This window comes from Clinocottus analis, unplaced genomic scaffold (genome assembly GCF_023055335.1).
Source record: "Clinocottus analis isolate CAN_PGR_092001 unplaced genomic scaffold, fCliAna1.0.p SCAF_24, whole genome shotgun sequence".
In the NCBI taxonomy this organism is placed as follows: Eukaryota; Metazoa; Chordata; class Actinopteri; order Perciformes; family Cottidae; genus Clinocottus; species Clinocottus analis.
In genome coordinates this window covers 2,397,501-2,415,849 of record NW_027175976.1, presented here as the reverse complement: position 1 = coordinate 2,415,849, position 18,349 = coordinate 2,397,501, and the positions used below count along the sequence as shown (strand labels likewise).

The 18,349-nt window shown below is 42.5% G+C and overlaps 2 protein-coding genes across 5 annotated transcripts in view; one reads left to right on the top strand and one right to left on the bottom strand.

The window, feature by feature from the left end:
• The window catches only part of nid2a (nidogen 2a (osteonidogen)), a 65,600-nt gene that overhangs the window by 9,029 nt on the left and 38,222 nt on the right, over positions 1-18,349 (top strand). The window contains exon 2 of one of the 3 annotated variants that reach the window (XM_068590955.1): positions 16,726-16,794. The gene's annotated coding sequence lies outside the window, so the exon portion shown is untranslated. Of the gene's footprint in view, positions 1-16,671; positions 16,795-18,349 lie in introns of those variants that run through there. The other 2 variants (XM_068590953.1, XM_068590954.1) reach the window with 2 other exon arrangements.
• Positions 13,270-18,349, bottom strand: part of ptger2a (prostaglandin E receptor 2a (subtype EP2)) — a 7,847-nt gene continuing 2,767 nt past the window's right edge. For both annotated transcript variants that reach the window (XM_068590957.1, XM_068590958.1), the window contains one exon: positions 13,270-13,774. In XM_068590957.1, coding sequence (XP_068447058.1) covers positions 13,484-13,774 — 291 coding nt within the window. In that variant the 3' untranslated portion in view covers positions 13,270-13,483. The remainder of the gene's footprint in view (positions 13,775-18,349) is intronic.

The window sequence follows — 18,349 nt, the reverse complement described above, 5'->3', positions numbered from 1 at the left end:
GTCGGTATAGATCCATACGCTAAGTGTTGATCTCTGTCCTCGTACCAGACCACGTCTTCCTGTTATTGTCCCTCTGTTCCAAAAAACAGGACCCTCTGAGTCTGATTGGAAAGAGAGAAAAAAACGTGTTTCTCAATGAAAGCGTGTGTGTATTTATTTTTCAATGTACAGCACATCCAGCTGCAAGTCACGGACTCCACACGGCCTTTAATGGCTCCCATGTGGCGACCCGCCTACATGCATTATGCATGGTATGTATTCATGGCTGGGGAGCGATGAGCAAGACCAAGAGAATTCTCTATTGTAGTCGCTGATTGAAGAATGATGTGGGAATAAGGATGTGTGTGTGTGTGTTATTGATCGAGAAGTAATTATAATCAATGACATGCAGTTGTGCTCTTAAACAACACACAGTTTGGTTTGAAGCTCCATTTTTTTTTGGAAACCTTGTTTGACGTGTAGATGCTGTGTATAACCTCTACAACACACACACACACACACACACACACACACACACACATGGTTGTGATTAATGGGACTGCCACCCTCTGTAGTGTGAATGGATGAGCTCTGAAAAGACAGAACGAGCAGTGGCAGCATCATTTGTATCGGACTTTGTGGAGGCGAGTGCTATTTGTGAGACTTTACTTTAGTTTTCTGAACTTGAAAACATCTTCCTGGAAAGATGTTTCGTTCTCTTACAAATCAAGACGGCCAATACTCGTGTTTATATGTTTCTACCGGCTCTATGCAGTCTATGGTTGGGACTCATGTGATTGGTTATGTTATTACATACGAGTTGTAGACAGTTATTATTGACCTTTACAGTACAGTGTGTTTTACATTTGGCACAATAAATCGACATACTTCAATTAGGTTAACCTTTTGTTAAGCCCCGCCCCCCTCCTGCGACTCCTTCAACCTGTTTTCACACCTTCAACAAAAACACATATTTACTTGCGGACACATTTGTTCTGTGACCTTCCAGATCGCCTGCGTGTGTGTGTGTAGACGTTAGGAGGTCTTACAGAAGAATTGGAAATTGGAAACCAGTGAGCTGTTTAAGGGCCTCTGCCAATGTTTTTCAGAGGCCCCTTGTTTATGCCGTAATCCCCCAGGGGGCCACCGGGGGAAAGGAGGAAGTACAGACATGGCAGAGAAGGAGCGATAAGGAGAGGTCCATCAATATTTATGGATGGTTAAGGGTCAGAGGGAAAGGGAGGTGGACATGAGAGCGATCAGAGGAAGGTGGAGGAGGATTATGTTCGAGGACGAGAGCAGAGGGAAGAGAGGGAAGGGAGTGGATAAACAGAGACAAAGGGAGACATGTCAATATTTATGAATAACTTTGTGGGTTTAAAATGATATCGTTATTCATGCACTTTCTGGTTTGAGCTATTCCATCAGTTATTTGTAGCAGCAGATTTATCTTTCCGCCACTGCGGGACCACCAACTGCAGTTTAATTTAAACACACATGCACTAAATAGACTTTACTTAAGCATGCAGCCAGTTGAAACAGACCTAGTTATTACCAGAGGCTGACGCGCAGAAGAGTGATATCTATGTGACAACATTTCCCTTCCTGTTACCCGTTTACTCCCCAGGAAATGTCATGACACACTGCACATTTCACCCAGCTGTTACGCATTTATTTACTTCAAAGGTTTATTGGTATTGGACAAACTGATGCCTTGATGTCATCATCATTTGCTCTAAAAATGTGTCTCCTTTATGGCCTCTTATATGTATGTATGCAGAATTTATAAAATGAGACTTAAAGTGATTTAATATACCTTTTCTAAGTTTCAATTTGGTGGCTTTACTGAGCGTTCAGCCCACACGATGTGTTGAAGGACCGTTGGAAGTCCGACAATAATCTGTTTGACAGCCCCCGGCTATGATAAATGCTGTAATTTCTGCGATTTAATTTTTTTATTTAATTATTTTCAAGAAAATCTTTCATACACGCTCGCTGGTTTTGGGGTCCAGAAGGTTAAAGTGGACCAGACATCCTGGGGCTTTTCCCAGCCCAGATGGGAGCCACTCTATAATCCCTGTACTTATATTTAAAGTACATGGACACAATATTAGAAACAGCTTTCACAGCCCAAAACAGGATGACAGTGTGAGTGAGCACAGCCCGAAAACGAGCCGCAGGAATCGATCAATAGAAACAAGGCACGGTGCGATATACGATCTCTAACGATGACTGAGTGCATAATCATCGTGACCAGGAAGGGAGAGGCAGTCCTGATGGAGCAAATCTATCAAAGTAAAAAATTCCACCGCTTACAGTTTGACGCCAACAAACCTAAAACCTGTCCCAAACACGAGTCATCTGCTACGGACACGTCATCTTTTAACATTATGACCACTTTACTGCAACAGCATCAGGTGGAGTCTCGGCCTTGATCCAAGTGACCGGTGGTCGTGGGTTTCTGACTGGAACCTAATCGCCTTCATTTTATTGATCTATATCTCATAACAACAATAACAGAGTGCATCTGTTTTCACAGGGAAATGCCCCCCACTTTGCAGCGACACCCGTAATCTCTCTACCGTACATTGTATCGTCACATGATCTCATGGAGGTTGGACTTTGGACATCAACTCACATATTAATCAGAAAAATGTTTGTTTTATTTTTTTGTTTGTGGTCATAGATATGGAAAAAGAAAAGAAAACCATGATGGAGATGGGTTTGCCTTTTTAGGGGACGTATAGATTTGAGTACTCAAGGAATTTAGTATGTATATAATAAATTATAGGATGGTCAGTTATACAATTATTATAGAAACATAATCCCATCATGCTTAATTTTTGTATGTATTCTTCTTCTTTCATGGATTTTTAGTTAGAGAGAGAGAGAGAGAGAGAGAGAGAGAGAGAGAGAGAGAGAGAGAGAGAGAGAGAGAGAGAGAGAGAGAGAGAGAGAGAGAGAGAGAGAGAGAGAGAGAGAGAGAGAGAGAGAGAGAGAGAGAGAGAGAGAGAGAGAGAGAGAGAGAGAGACTGTATTTGATTGACTGGTGACTTCTGGGAAATGCAGTACAAGACACTATAAAAACCATCATGGCAGATGGATCCAAATTGAATATGTGTGCGGTATTTAAACCAGACAGTGACCGCCTCACTGATACACAATGCCGGGAAATAACTACACACACACACACACACACACATAAGGGACCGCAGCTGATGGCTAAGAGGCCGCCGTCTGGTCCAATCGGAGAACGTCACAGCTCACCGTGAGCGCGGCCTGCCGGTCAGCAGTAAAGTCTACTGACGTCACGTGGCGGCGTTTCCGGGCCGGCATGAACGGAGCGTGGGAACGCGTCCGGCCGGTGATAATGTCTGAAAGGGAGATCGATGGAATCCTCCCGGCTCTCTGGGGTCGGTTCATATCAGTCGGGGATTTCCTGAAGAACTTTTCCCTTTCATAATATGGAGATGATTTACAGCCCACAGTATATATATTAACTAGGCTTGGCATGTGATGACTGAAAAGCCAAATATGAATTAGGACTATCATTAAAAGAGACATTGAAGGGCAAAAGTGTGACGTAGAGATGCCGTATACGGCTCTGGTGGTGGTAGCGACCTGTCAATCACAAGGTAGCCCCGCCCTAAAGCATACCCTGGTTTATGGTCTGTTTGAGGACATAGTTTGTTTAGTTCTTAGTGTGATTCAGTCTATAATCCCGGATGTGAGATCTGAAACACAGATGTGACATCGTCAGTCGTGTCCAGAGCTCTGCGCCCTCGCTGATCTTTATCATTTCGGCGGTTTGGTTTGGAGAAGAGATGCGACTCACGATTGATAATGTCCATCTAGCCCCAGCGTGGCCACAAAGACATCAGCAGGAAGACCGCAGGAGCATCCGCCGGCCATCGTCTCTGGAGAAGACGAACACTTTTCTGTTAGCAAGCTGCAGATCCCGCTGTTTATTTTATTCTCTCTAGAAAGCCGATCGAACAGGTTTTGTTTGGCAGGAACCAGAGATTTGAGTTTTTCCCTTTTGTGCATTGTACCTAAGGGGCTTGTGTGTGTGTGTGTCCTCCCAGCGCCTTCTGTTTGTCGCCATTATTCCATTTATCACAGCAGGTCCTGACAGGGCTCAGTGTTGGCTCACATACAGCAGGAACACACTTTTCCGCACACACACACACACCCATGTGCGACCAGGTGAAACAAGACATCTCAGAAATTGGAACTGTTTTGTGGATAACGTTTGAGGCGCACCCTTTGGCCTTTGAACAGAAGGAGAGCGGGAGAGTTTTGTTGGTTTTCGCTTCCCGCTCTCCTCCTGTTGGTCGGCTGGCTGCGGTCCAGGTGTTGGCTCATCGTTGTCCACCAGAGAGACTCACCTGAGTTCACAAGAAGCAGTGACTCAGGGTCGCACATGGGAGGCAGGGGAGGACCATTCCAACATGTTGGAGTGAAACTGGATGTGTGAGGCGGAGAAACAATGATAATTATGTCTCTCAGGGAGATCCTGTGGCTCCAAGATGCTGACTCGGCTTTACAGCTTTCATGCAAACTGCTTATTGGTGTGTATTTTTGGGACGGCAAAAATATATCCGCTATAAATCAGCTGTCAGTCAGAAAACAATACTTTAGTTTACCGTCTATGACGTTTAATGTGTTTATACTTTAACCTCTGATTCAGTTTTTTCTCTTCCAAATAAGAAAGTAAAAATTCAAATAATGACTTATGCCAGATTTTTTTGTATTCATCCCTTTAAATACTGTAATGAAGACAGTCCGCCTGGTCCTTTTTGTCTTATTTATCAATAAATATGTCACAAAAAAATGTCCTTTTGGCAAAATTATTTAAAAATCTGGCAAGTATTAGTCATTGTTATATGTTATAAAGGTTTAAAACAGTGTATAAAAACTAAAAAGTAAAGAAACAAATTTGAATTTTCATCATATTTATCTTCTAAACAATTGAGATTCCTTTATATTTCACACCTGAGTGATGTGGTGACACCTGTGGGTAATGGTTTCATTATTCCAGCAAAGACAGTTGCGCAACTGGTGTGTACGTTTACAGCGCAGCCCAAACAAACACACACACGTGTGTGTCTGTCACATCTTTATTCAAAACAGATCCCACGCAGTGTTTTCTCCGGCGATGTCGTGCGCAGCTCCAGTCACGCGTTGGTAATAAAACACGATGCAAAAATATCGTCCTGTCTTCCAGAGTTGGAGGAGAATGTTTTTGGTCTCACTTGGCGCTCTGCACTCGTGATTTATGGTGTGAGTTGCAAAACAGAGAAATAGCGACACGCACCCACACACACCAATACACAGACCCACACACACTTAGCTTCTCCCCGAGACAACACATGTTTAGATCACTGCCTTCTCACCCCGTCAGCTCTCACAAACAAAACACACCTTTAACCGAGTCAACTCTGGCCACCAGCTTGTCTTTGCCAGAGCAGTTGCGTCCTGTGAAACTCCTCAAGGAGCAAACAGCAACTCATGCGCTGCTTCTCGAGCATCAACTGCACGGCAAGTACGAGTGACGTTCGGCAGGAGATCCGTATCTGTGGTTTTGTATCGCAGGCGTAAATGCCGCTCAGCTTATCAGTGTTATTCTAGTATGAATGTAAACACGGCCTTGTCTCTTAAACAGGATCGCTGGCTTCTGTCTGGGCTCGACAGCACTGATATAGGTACTGTGTTATGATAACAACCCTGTACTTGTGTAGCGCTTCAACACTACTTGTCATTGTTCACCCATTCATACTCATTCATACGCTGATGGGAGGAGCTGAGGTGCCACGTGCTCTTCAGGACTTGCTAGCTCACGCTGTGTGTGTTATTCATGCACTAATTAAGACAATTTCTCATAGAATACAAATTATGAAGTGATCATAATTTGGACAGACGTGGAGATAAACTGCCACATGGCTAGTTGATGTACAACTGCAAGGCGCTAACTTTAGTTAGCGTTAGCCTCTTTTCATGCCATAAAAGCCACCCTTTTGGGTTTACTTCACAATGCAATGAATATTTTATACAACTTGATCAATTTTACTGTCCAACTTTATTCTTGTGCGTGTGTGTGCCAGCAATCATGCGCGAAAAAAAGCTTAAAATATTTCACCAAAGCTGGTGCCTCACTTACTTGGCGAGGAAACTGTTTTCACACAGATGTTTTAATGTTGTTGTTGCGCTGCTGCTGAAAACAAAACTAAAAGTCTGCGTTGCTATATTGAACTGCTCCTCGTGTCCGGAGGCGTGTTGTCATCACAGTGTGTAATAGTGGACATTTAAGAGTTTGGTCATCCGACCAATGTTTTCTCTCAAACCAAAAAAAGGGGGGAAACCCCTCTCTGGCTTATCCATCCTTTCTCACTCTTCATCATCCTGTCGCTCTCGTCGTCTTGGTGCTTGCCCGCCTTTTCCTTCTGTAAATGAGGCGTGAGTGTGTATCAATGTCGCAATGAGAGTGGTTGTGGTTGTTGTTTTTTTAGCTGAGGAAGTGGTTTCACAGAGAGAGACAGAGAGAAGAAGAAGGGGGGCTCTCTCAGAGATCGACACCTCGGTCTGAATCATACTGAGTATTGCTCAACAGACTTCAGTGGGTGGCTGGAGGAGCTGTCATGCAACTTGAACCTTCTCAAGAGTCTTTTTAAGTATTCCTCAAGGTATATTTAACAGTTTGACTTGTAGCCTGCTTGCTAATGTCAAACCACCAAAACTACTGTTGGTCTGCTTGACCTTTTTATTTTAAGACCGGACTTTCAAGTATCTTTCTATTTTGGATCCACTCTCTTGTTTTCTTCTTGTTTCATGTCTTTTCAGTTAGTGTTTCCTGCTTTTGTTTTGAAGGTAGCTCCTCATGTGTCTTGTCTGGTTTTCCCGCCCCCTTGTACTTAGTTTCACCTCTGTCCCCCTCGCCTGTGTCCCTGCTCACCTGTTTCCACTTCCCCAAGGCGCTATGTTGTTATGTTCAGTTAAGTTGGGAGCTTCTGTGCCACTTTGCCTTCGTCCTGCCCTTCTGTTTCCTGCCTGTTGTGTTGGTCTCCAGCATTTACACATTTTTTAAAATTAAATCATTGTTTCTGCGGCTTCCTCGCTTTTGTCTGCATTTGGGTCCACCCTCTGCGGCCGGCTCTGCAACCTTCACATGTTTACACATGGGCATACTTTGTCCTCTGCTCACCAGGAGTTTACACGGCTTCTAATTCCCCAACTTACTCTGAGTCACAGGACCACGGTTTTCAGCAGTAACGCTTGTTACATGGGAGTCAGTGCAATCGAGTCCACGATTGTGAAGCCCCGTCCCCTTAGTTAATGCCTGTCAAGCTTACAATAATGATGTTGGCAGATTTACACACACATTTACACAGACGTAGACAAACGCAGGCTCCTCATGCAGAGCTAATGTCCTCATGCATAGCTAATGTCCTCATGCATAGCAAATGTCCTTTATCTTGTCAGCCAAGTGTCACTGTTGTTGCTAGCAGATTTTATTAGCTGTAGCTAGGAAGCTTGTTAACACAACCTTTGTGAGTCAAAATAAAGGTCATCATTGTTTTTGTTTTTTAGGATAGAGCTAAGAACAACAAGTTTATTTGTACTTTTTACTACTGTTGCTAGCCGACATGTTACTAGAAGTAGTTAGCTAGTTAGCTAGCCATGCTAATATTTGCGGCCTACATTTAATCAGATGGTTTGATGGTTTAATCTTGCACCTTTGGAAGTGTAATACTTGTTACGTACCCAGTTAACAAGTAATCTGTGTATGAATAATACATAACGTTGCCAGCTCTCATAATGAAATGTCCAAAGCGAGTCTTGTCCCTTCATGTCAGCAAATGTGTTTTTAGAAAGCTGCTAAATTACCTTTTAAGTAATGAAATATAGTAGAAGTATGGTGTGTTTATATTTAAAACCTAGTCTTTCATAGTATTTATCTGCTAACAAGGGACACTTAGCGCACCACAGTAGGATTTTAAAGAGGAAGAGGCAACCTTTCAAATGGAGGCAGAGCGGTTCTCAGCTCACAATTTTGTGGTTTAAAATATCTTTACAATGTGATTTCTGTGAGTAAAGCCTTGAGGACTAATGAGCCTCTTTTAAAGGCTATTACCAGAAGAATGTTCCTTCATTATAATCAGGGAGAAGAAGATGAGTGTTTACTCTCACATGGAAATCTAAAGTCGGGCTGGAAAAGCACAGCAGCAAGAAGTTTGTAACTTTTTTGGTACTTTCTCTACCTGGGTGGTGGCTGTTGAGCGATCATCTTCTAATTGTTAAAACAATGTGTTTTGAACACTATAAGACATCAACTCCAGTCTTACATCGGTTTTAACTGCCAAACATTTGCATTAATATTGAATATAAAATCAACTGTTTTATCAAAATGCCAAAGATTTGCGCCTGATGTTAGCGCTGATGAGCACTGTGCTAAACATGTTAAGATGTGTTCACTTCATTAAGTATTTTTTGTCAAACAATGAGAACTTTTGGAGAGAGATTGCTGTGTTTTTTTAAGAGATGTTCAGTCCTGGCAGACCTAAAGTTACAAGCTGTAACAGGAAAATATGACAAAACATTTAATATGCCATGTTAAGAATGATAATCTGCCAAGCAGATGAAAGATTAAATACTGTAAATCATTTTAAACGTCTCTGCATAGTTTCACATTACATAAAGATGATTCATTTGTCCGTTAAAGTGGAACATATTTTTTTTTTTTTAATTGTGTGTGTGGGCAGTTACCGTATATGTTCCTTAAAAAGCAAAAGTTAAGAACCGACTAATTTCAGTTTGACTAAAAAAACAAACTACATACGTCAGTGTTGGAAGGTCTGACAGTAAAAGTCTTCTGGAATGACTCAGAAGTTTCCTTTAACCCAAATCATTCTTGTCAATCAAAAAAACAGACGCTCGAACTGCGTTCACCTTTTAGCCTCTAACCAACATTTCAACTGCTTTTATCACACAGCATCTGTTTCTCAGATGGAAGCAGGCATTCGTTGCTCTGCTGATGACAACCGGCACGATGTCGTCATTGAACTCTATGAACTTCTCCAAAACACATGACCACACCAGGTGGCATGAAAGAAAAACTACATTTGAGCAGGTGATTTATGTGAGTTTCCCTCACTATCGGTATCACAGGTCAGCCTCCAATAGTGTGGAACAGAGTAATTTGCACCCTCTCACATACAAACTACACACACGTCAGTTCCTTCCTTCCTCTGACCTAATCACAACACAAGAAGACACTGCATGATCCAATTAAACAGACAGGGTTGATTAATCATCTAATCAATTATGTGAAATAAACTCAATTATGCTGATGTGCCTCTGATGTCTGGCTTGGCGGTTGGATGTAATTGTTTCTTGGTGGGACATTTATTTGACAGAGAGCCAGCAGGATACATAGTGAATTATGGGTAATTACAGGGGGGGAAATGATGTTACAATGTAATCACATGACGTGTGCAGGTTAATCGGACTGACTCAACACTTTGGTCCGGTTATCCCATAAATGGCGCAGTTAGATTGTAGGTGGTAAGAGCTTAGAAAGGAGGTGTCATTGATGGAGGACATAGAACACATATAATAGACAATAAACAATGGAATATGAAATGATTATTTTGTGGAGATTTTTTTTGAAATGGTCACTTTTTTTGGCAGCACAAGCTTTGAAGTAGGCATATTTTATCAACTGATTTGGAGTAAAGTTGGCACCATCGGCTACCCAGTAAACAGAGTAGAAGAAGTAGAAGTTGCATCTGGAAACAAAACGTAGAGAGGTCTTCAGGAATTCATTTTTATTGTTCTCTCACGTCAGCAACGTTTTGTTCATGTTTCATGCTGTTCAGAGATGAAGACCAGGAGAAGGAGCTATCAGTAGCTGGAGCTAGCAGTAGCAGGAGCTAGCAGTAGCTGGAGCAGTAGCAGGGGTTCATTTTCAGAAGGGATTTAAAGAAAAGGAGACCAGAGATGGCGTATAAACGTGTTGTTGCATTAAATGTCTCTAATCCGGAATTATAACTGTATGAATTAGATTATCGCATGTTCACTGGATAATGCTGGGAGGAGAGAAGGGAATGTTGCCAGATGACGGGAGAAAGGAAGAGAGAGCAAACGACTTGATTACATTAGAATAGTTTTTGAGGTTAAATCTGAAAGAGTCGAGGGAAATTGGTGAAGAGTTTCTGCAATGAAATTAGTTTCTGCTGTTTGGCTCACGTTGGCATTGTTTAGAAGAAAAAGCGTCTCGAATAAAACTATCAGAAGTTTAGAGCCCTTTGTTTGTGTACGCGTGAATAATTCAGTTACATCCCTACTCCCACGGTAAACACGAGTGCTGTGTGCTTCGCTCGTGGCAATTTTGTTACATTTTTCAATCGTTCACTTTTTATTTCTCGCAATCAGGCCCAACGTTTTCATGCCATTTGATAGTATCCGTCAAATTTGCTTAGTGTCGCAAATGTGAGGGGAAAAAACACCCATACGATGAGCATGTGTATGATCACAAAACTGCAGACGGCAGACCAAACGAAGCTGGGATCATACGAGACATATCCTGTGTGCAGACACAGCCTTTTGTTTTCAAAGGGCCTCGTGGGCTGATGTGGTCAACGCTAACCCTCCAAGCATCGGCCTACTTGGCTTCAACCACAGAAAATGTTGAGTTTCGACACACACGTGACGAAAAACACGCCAGGAAGGGGGGGAATTCCTCAAGGCAGCCGTAGAGAAACTGAAATACACACTGCTAATTGAAAGACATCTGGAACCCATCTCAAAACTCTGTGTGTGTGTGTGTGTGTAGGAAAAGGGTTACAAAGCAGGTCAGACAGAAAATATACTGATGAGATGTTTATTTACACGTGTCGTAAAACACACACACATAGACATTCAGTGCATTCTGTTTCATCTACAGTACTTTATAATTACAGGGTACACAACGTCCAGGTAGGTAGCATTCTGCTTTGACATCATTACATTTCAGTGCTGTCTGTCACACACACACACACACACGCACGCAAGCTCACACCTATTGTCGGCACACGGACGCACAAGCATGCACCTGGGAATATTTGCAGTAACACAAAACTTGCGTAAACGCGACGGGGGAGGTAAAGCTACACACAGAGATGCAGACTCGCACATGACAACTGCAGGAAGCAGTAAGACGCCGTCGTAAACTACGAAATGTTTTCATGCCGAGCTCGAAACCAACAGTGGACCAGCGGGGCCAATAAACCGCTGTTCCCACAACACACACGCGCGCACACACACACACACACACACACACACAGACACTTTCTCACACACCCGTGACACCTTCGGAGATAAGGGTTGCAGCCCCGAAGTTTACCTGACGCTCACACATTTTCTGATCGCTGATAATGTCTTCTTTTCTCCCAGTTATAGTCAAATCTATTTTCATTTGCACTGGACACATGCTGCTGTTGCATAAGGCCAGCCACACAAATAGTATCACATTTTTTTGAGAGACAGATTCATGAGAAACATCCCACAAGCAAATCTCCACTAGCTTATTCTCTTCTCTGTTCAAATTTGATGGAATTTCCAAGGATGAGATGCTGTAAAGTTTTAATCTGAAGGAATCCACCGTTTAACAAACTGCAGGTGGAGTACCTGACATCATAGTAATGTCGTCTGTTGGAGGGTGTGGTAGCAAACCAGTGTTGTCTCATCATGCTTCAACATGTCTTGAGCGATCAATAGGAATATAGTCAGTGGCCCAAATCACGACCTTTCCCATCTGGGCTATTAGCGGTACTCTTAGACGGACGTCCTTTGACCAACGTGAATGATGGGCCCCCGGACGCACATTGCTCAGAAATACCATTTCAAGATGTTCCCTAGTAAAAGCAACGCAGTTCAAATGCCACTTCAGTCGTAAAGTGGACGAGTAAGAATAAAAGGCGCTCGTCTCATAGTTTCCAAAGAACCTTTAGGTTACGTGATGGAGAATAAATCTCAAAAGGCTGCTACCAAAAAACTAAAACGCGATCATTTTTTGGAGTTGAACGGGCTTGATGGTCAACATCTTGTATTTGATACTGTATTAATAAAATAACATTTAGTTCATTAGGTTTTTAGCTTATTGAAAACGTTTTCCAAACCTGTCGGGCCATGTTTTTGTTTGTGGCTCCCTGTCACCTCTAATTTTAGCTCCAGCACATTCAACTTCAGACAGAAAGAGCCTGATCCTTCTGAAGGTGCTGTAAAAGAGATTGGTAGCATTTGGGCAGGGCTAGCGGCTCGTAGCTAGCGGCTAACATTGCAATCTACGACTAAATTGCCTACAGAGCTAACAGCATTATCCTGAGGTGGAGCTGGAAGGTGGGTGCTACGCTTCCACGCCCGCCATAGCAGCGCCGGCAGAGCCATGAGCTCACATGCACTAGCATGCAGTGAAAGCGGGCGCGGCTGTCAGAAGAGAGTATGACATCATTCTCGAAACATTATGCACTATATCTTTACATGGTAAACAGTTTGCTGCTATATTCACACTCCCGTATATTGCACCTTTTAATCATAATTAACATCAGATCCTGATCTGGTAAAAGTGTATATATATATATATATATATATATATATATATATATATATATAGTTTTCTTGGATACCAGTCTCTCCAGGCTCCTTGCCCTTTGACCATTCCAGCAGGAATCTTCTACCATTCTGTCATTCTTGCTTTATATTGATCCTAGAGCCCGCGATCAAAAACATGCTCCTGTCTGAGAGCTAAATTAGTGGCTGAGGTCGTGGTGGACCCTGTTGATCCGCTCTGAGTGATAATGGACTGTGAGTGCACAGGGAAATCAATAACCTTAATCATAGAATTTAGTCTCTTAATTATACATGGTGTAATTATGAATAAAGCATCTAAAGCCTACTTTACCGTGCTGGTCATTTTAATACTTCATCTATTTGATATTAACGGGGGGAAAGGCTTTGCTTTCATCCGTTTCTGTTGAACGGCGTCTTTGTTCGACATGTAAAAATCCTTTCTTCCTACTCGCTAGAACACTTTAAGACTACGGCCGCTGGTTCCTCGGGATGAGTGAGTGCTCCAGGAACTAGTGTTTAATAAAGCAGCGTCTGAATCAGAGAAAGCATGTCGTTTGCTCCTTTCTTGTCTTGAGCAGGTTGCAGTCTGCATGTCCTTCTTCTCCAACCGTTTGAAACAACATCGACAAAAACACTCTCACTTAAATGAAGTCTCTTATTTCTTCCAGCTCCAATCAGCAGCCGTTTTTTCTTCTTTTTTTTTTTCTTTTTTAATGAACTGGCACAAAAATACAAGCAGCAAAGAAGGCAAGATGTTGAGCGTTCACAATATGAAGCAGGCCCACCTGCTGGAAGAAGTGGTTCAAATGTTTGTCTGATGGAAACACATTCATGAAGCAGTCAAACACCACCATGGGAGGGATGTCATGGCCTCTCTCTGCTCCAAGCGCTACACTGGTCATAGAGTCTCCACAGAGCGAAAATGCTCAGTGTAGTCCAGCGACGGGCGAGCCAGTTCCAGGTTGGCGGGGGAAGGTTCTTTGGCAATGGGCGTTCTGAAAATGGAGCTTCTGAACATTTCCAGGGGCCTCAGGCAAAAGGAGACCCAGCAGAAGTCCAGCACCCTGGGGGAGAGGAGGATAAAGACCCAGGGGTCGATGATGGAGTTGATGGAGATGAAGCGCAGGGCCTTCAGGTCCTTGAGGTGCGACTCCTCGTTCTTCATCGTGGCGTTGATGTAAACCCGGACCTGAGAGGTGGACAGAGAGCGGGGGTGTACAATTAGCTCGCAACAGGCACACAGACGATCACATCCTAGTTAACGTCCTGATTTAGATTTGAAATGTAATTTCATGCGACTATGGTGACTGATGAAGACAATATATCGAATCCCCTTGTTGAGTGAACATTGACCTTTCCTTTGTTTCTGTTTCTGCCAGTTCAGCAAGATACTCATCTACCTCATACAGTTAAAAAAAGGTTAACAGACTTTTCCATTGTGGAAAAACCCGTAACTTCCTAGTTTCCTCACAGTCTTTTACATTCTGATTAAACTACTCAAACACTGGCTGGTATTACCAACACTTTTTCTACTGTCACTAAATGAAACAAACCAGAACACTTTGAGTGAGTGTGTGCCCTGGGCTTTAGTCTAAATAAGCCTAATGAACGTTGGAGAAAGAAGTTCTTTTTATGCTTGTTCCACAAAAAGCACGCATTTTAACATGATCTATCCTCCTAAATGCAGAAATCCCTTTCACTCATCCCAGAACACACAGGATGTTGGCGGAGATTCAAAGAGGATATTTGAATTACTGCGTTTGCTTTTTCAGCAGCGGCAGACGTGCTCGTTAGTTGACACATAATGAAAAATGTTTTCCTGTAAAACTATTAATTACTTCCTACATTACTGACGCAAGCACTTTTTTACATAAATTGACGTGTAAGACAAATCTCAGGTTAGAACGTGTAATAACTTTGTAATAAAAACAGCCGGGTAAACAAAAAACACAGTACCGTCTGGCATCAGAGGAGTCTTATATAAACCTGGTGGATTTAAATGATACATTTCTATGGTATATTCTTTATGTGAAACAGATGACAGAAATAACTCAGCTTTAGCCAAAAATGGTTCCTGTGTTTTGCCTTTGTGGAGCAGAACAATCAAGCATACAACATCATCTTGGTTATGAACGCCCTCTTATCAAATGACTAATATGTGCAGCCTTCGACCTTCCTCCAATCAAATGAGACGGAGCTAAAGACAAAATAATAAACATCCTTCCACCTCACTGTGGTACACACACATTGTGGTGAGTCGCTGACCTTTTTGGAAATGGCAGATGATTTCATTCATTGCTTCCTGTCTGTGGATTGTATTAATGTGCCTGTTCCCACCAGCACATTAATACAATCCATGGAAGCTTTGCAGGTTTTAGAAGTTCCTGCTGTCTCTCTGGGGGGTCAGAGCGGAACAATTAATATAAATGTGAAAACGGGGAAAGTAAAGTCGGATCTGTCCACTGACTCTTATCCCTGGCACCCAATGACCCTGACATGGCGGCGGTCGCACGCTGGCGTTGCCGCTCGATCTCATTCAGCCAGCTTCCTGTTGATCAGCCATGCAACCAGAATTGTTGTCATGAGGACGGCAACCTCCTTCCCGGCCAACCACGCGGCTGCAAAAGGCTCTAAAGGGTGTTGCTTGAAAGCAGCTGTTTGACAGACGAGAAAGTTCCAGAAAACAGATTTTCTGGATTAGCCGTGGCTTGGTCGTGAAACTGCGCTCGCACTGTGAGCCCGTTGTTTTTTATTCTCCCCTCCCGGCATCGGCAGGAAGAGTGATAAAACGTGTTGGCCGATTTCCGCGGAGACTCTAGATTGGTTAGCACTCTTGGCCGCCTCAGTTTTTGTTAAGTTAATGAAAAAAATTGTCGGAAGGTTGATGGGGTTAATGCTTTCAACTCATTAAGATGGCCGCCTTCTTGTATAGTGCTCTCATATATAACTGCAATGTCCTGAAACATTTTTTACAACTGCAGCATTCGACTCTGTTGCAATTGTATCTTGTCTTACCTCTCAAACAATGTGTCTCTCTTTTTCTGTGCCAAAAGGCTTTTGTGTGACCTTTTACATTTTTAATGCAATCGCAGATAACCGGCGTACAGAAGGACAACAGTGTAGAAAAGTGTAATATAATCTTTCTGTTTGTGTGTGTGTGACCTCAGTCTTTGGTATCACATTGCTGGCTGGACATCCGTGTGTGTTTAATTGGCTCTTAAATTTTGCATTTGATGCATATCTTAGAATGCTTGAATGTATAGCCTTGGCAGGCGTGTGACCACGAAGCAAACATAAAACATCTCTAAAATCTAAATACAGAGTGATGTACGAGCTACGGCTGTTGGGCCTGTCGAGCTTTCTACACTCCTGTCACTAGCAGATCGTATCAAGGCTGTACCAAATAGTTTTTGTGTATTTTTTTGTGTTTAAAGCTGGTATTTTTGCAGTTGCGAATTAAGCAGTAATATGATTTGTTCTGTACCATTTGGAGCTACACACTGATGTAGGCATTCTGTACAGCCCTAATTTATTCTGTACATTTCTGAAGCCATCTAACTGCAGCAATTTGTCGGAGCACCATTCAGGAGTGTTAAGCGACACTTTTTGTCCACCAACACAGCAAATGTCTCAATTTACAGTCATAAACATCCACTGATGTCCTCCAGCATGAAATGATCAGACATTCTCACTCAACGACGGTAAAGAAAGGGACCGTGAGCATCAGGGTGGATGACCCTCCCCGCCCCCCCACACCTCCCGGCGTAATCATATAATGTGAGCTTTGAATGAAATATGGTGAAAGGTTTTCTACGCCGTCCTGCAGGGCGACAGATGGAGACGTCTGCCAATACGCTAATGTGGCCATTCGCTGGAAATATGAGAGGAGAGACCGAGGCGAGTGATTCACCAATGTGTGTCTGACTTGCATTTTATAAGAAGAATTAATATATGGCTGACATCAACATTATGGCAACTTCTGCCTGCTGCGGTAAAAGCACAGTCACTGGATATCTGATGAATGAAAAGGGATTCTCCTTGTTTTCTTATGTAAGGAAATATAATCTAGAATAATATTGAATATATTCTGTATTTTTTACACTAGGAGGCTGTTTGATGAGGTGCTTCCCCCTTTTTCAGTGGCCTTCCCCTGCATACAGGAGTCTACAGACGAGGACCATTTAAGAAACTTTTGAAAAGGCAGTGCAGGTAAAAGCTCATTTACAACCCTGATTTACTAACAAAACAATGATCACGCTTATTGTATTCCAGAGACCTGGCATCATAAGGAGGCTTGTGGGTTTAGGTGCAAATGTGCTAGTCCTCATATAATAATTACAAATCATCCCTCATGAAGGACTCTGAGGTACAGGCTTAGTATATTTGGTTTGACTGTGCTGCAGTGGACCCGCTCATGTGCTTTAAAGTGTCAAATTACACATAATTTTCTGTGACTGTGTTGAAACAGCGGCAACACAGAGCTCATTAAGGAGTCTGAGGTCTGTGTTTGGGATGTTAGGGATGCTATTAAATCAAGTGTGGGGCAGAGTTTGGCAATCATCGCAGAAATTAAGGTTGTGACTATACATTTCCAAACAATTTGCACACGATGGCACTGTCATTTAGCGCTCACCGTCTTGAAGTGCACAACATCCGATACAGCTGGAAGAGTTATTGATTTAATGTTTGAAATCCTAAAGGGTACAATTTGTGAACTATGGTGGTGACAGGCTGATTGTCCAGGAGTCCTACTGAGACGACTAAACGGCTTATCAGTGAATGATGAGTCAGTCGTAGGTTGAATTTGTGCTTTGGTCCACCCATCTATCCATCCATCCATCATTCGTTTATCCACCTCGTTCGTTTATGCTCTAGAATTCATGACATCACACATCTGCGACTTCTCAGCTTTCAGGTTTTGAGAGCGTGAGTTCACCAATATTGATCGAACTATCTTAAGCCATGGAAATAATATAATGGAATTCTTGATGTTAGAGTTGTTCCCCTTTTAAGGCTGTTTGCAACAGTGCATCTGAAAAGGTTGCTGGTGTAGAATTACAGCTCTGAGACCGACCCTCGTCTGTCCTAATAGCTTCCTTACATGACTGATCAAACCCTGGATTCTTCACAGGACATTCGCAATTATGCATCGTCCTTAATAAGACTGCTCCCTTTACTACCTTATAAGCATGTTGTTTTCTTTAGAAAAATACAGGATATTTATAGAATATATATGCGATTATCTTATCTAGTTTCTCTATTGACTTTCAACAATGAATAATGGACTTGAACCCCCACGGAAGTGGCAGCCGCACTTGTAAAATGGTGATTAATACTCTATGGACTGAAAAAAAGTAAGTAAAAAAAGTCAGATCTCAGTTATTCTAAACTACACTTTCATGATGTCTATATATAAACATCTGCTCTTTATACCTGCATGAGAATAAGCAGCTGAGTCTGACCTGCTGTGGAACGGCACCGATGCAGAGTTTCCTGTCTATAACTAGGCAATCTGACTGCATGACACATTACGACCGATAGTATCTGCCCTGGGTGACATGTTGACACATGTCTCAGAAAGATTGTCGTTGCGTTTCGGCAGCTAGTGGTTATTAGGGCGGAAGCTGGCAAAAAGAGATACTGTATGTTATGTACAGTAGCTAGTTTTCACTCGATAATTGGACAAATCCTAAAAGCACTCAAGTCGGTATTGTCCACGACATCTTAATTGATTTGTTCAATAAAATGCCCCACAAATAGAAGC